The sequence below is a fragment of the Pteropus alecto genome, unplaced genomic scaffold (genome assembly GCF_000325575.1).
Source record: "Pteropus alecto unplaced genomic scaffold, ASM32557v1 scaffold6, whole genome shotgun sequence".
In the NCBI taxonomy this organism is placed as follows: Eukaryota; Metazoa; Chordata; class Mammalia; order Chiroptera; family Pteropodidae; genus Pteropus; species Pteropus alecto.
Window position 1 is genome coordinate 765,178 of NW_006437738.1, and position 539 is coordinate 765,716.

At 68.5% G+C, this 539-nt stretch overlaps 1 protein-coding gene across 1 annotated transcript in view; it reads right to left on the bottom strand.

Annotated features, from left to right (window-relative positions):
- Window positions 1-294: 294 nt before the first annotated feature.
- GALR3 (galanin receptor 3) overlaps window positions 295-539 on the bottom strand; it is a 2,253-nt gene continuing 2,008 nt past the window's right edge. The window contains exon 3 of the mRNA XM_015591610.2: window positions 295-532. Within this exon, the coding sequence (XP_015447096.1) occupies window positions 295-532 (238 nt within the window). The remainder of the gene's footprint in view (window positions 533-539) is intronic.

Genomic DNA, 539 nt, shown 5'->3' on the forward strand with positions numbered 1-539 from the left:
AAGAGAGAAGGGGCTTGGTGAAGGGTGGTGGAAGAAGCCGGGCTTAGAAGCTGCTCGTGGAGAGATGGGCAGAGAAGGGCCTGCCCTCCCACTAGACTGACTGTGGTCAGGGTCTGGCTAAGCTGTATTGACCCATTTTCATCATCCAGGGGTGTCCATTGGGCTGGAGCCCCAGCTCAGCCGCTGCTCCTCACAGGGCTCCTGGCGTTGGCCCCACACCCTAGTAGGGTTCTGCCCTAGGGGGAGAAGAATAACAGACAGACGGACACCCTGCAGGGTGGAGACGGACAAGGTTTATTCCGGTCCTCGGGCAGTCAGGGCTGGTCCAGCCTTCCCGCCACGGGCAGGCTCCTCCCCGGGTTCCCCGCCCCAGCCGCCACCCGCCGGCAGCCTCCCGCGAGGCCGTGTGTCCCCGGGGCAGCCCGTAGGGTTCGAGGATGCCGGGCGGATGCGACGTAGGGAGCGACGGGCGCCCGGCGGGCAGCAGGCGCGGTGGCGCCGGCGGCGGCTGCAGGGCCACAGGCGGCGGGGGCGGGCGC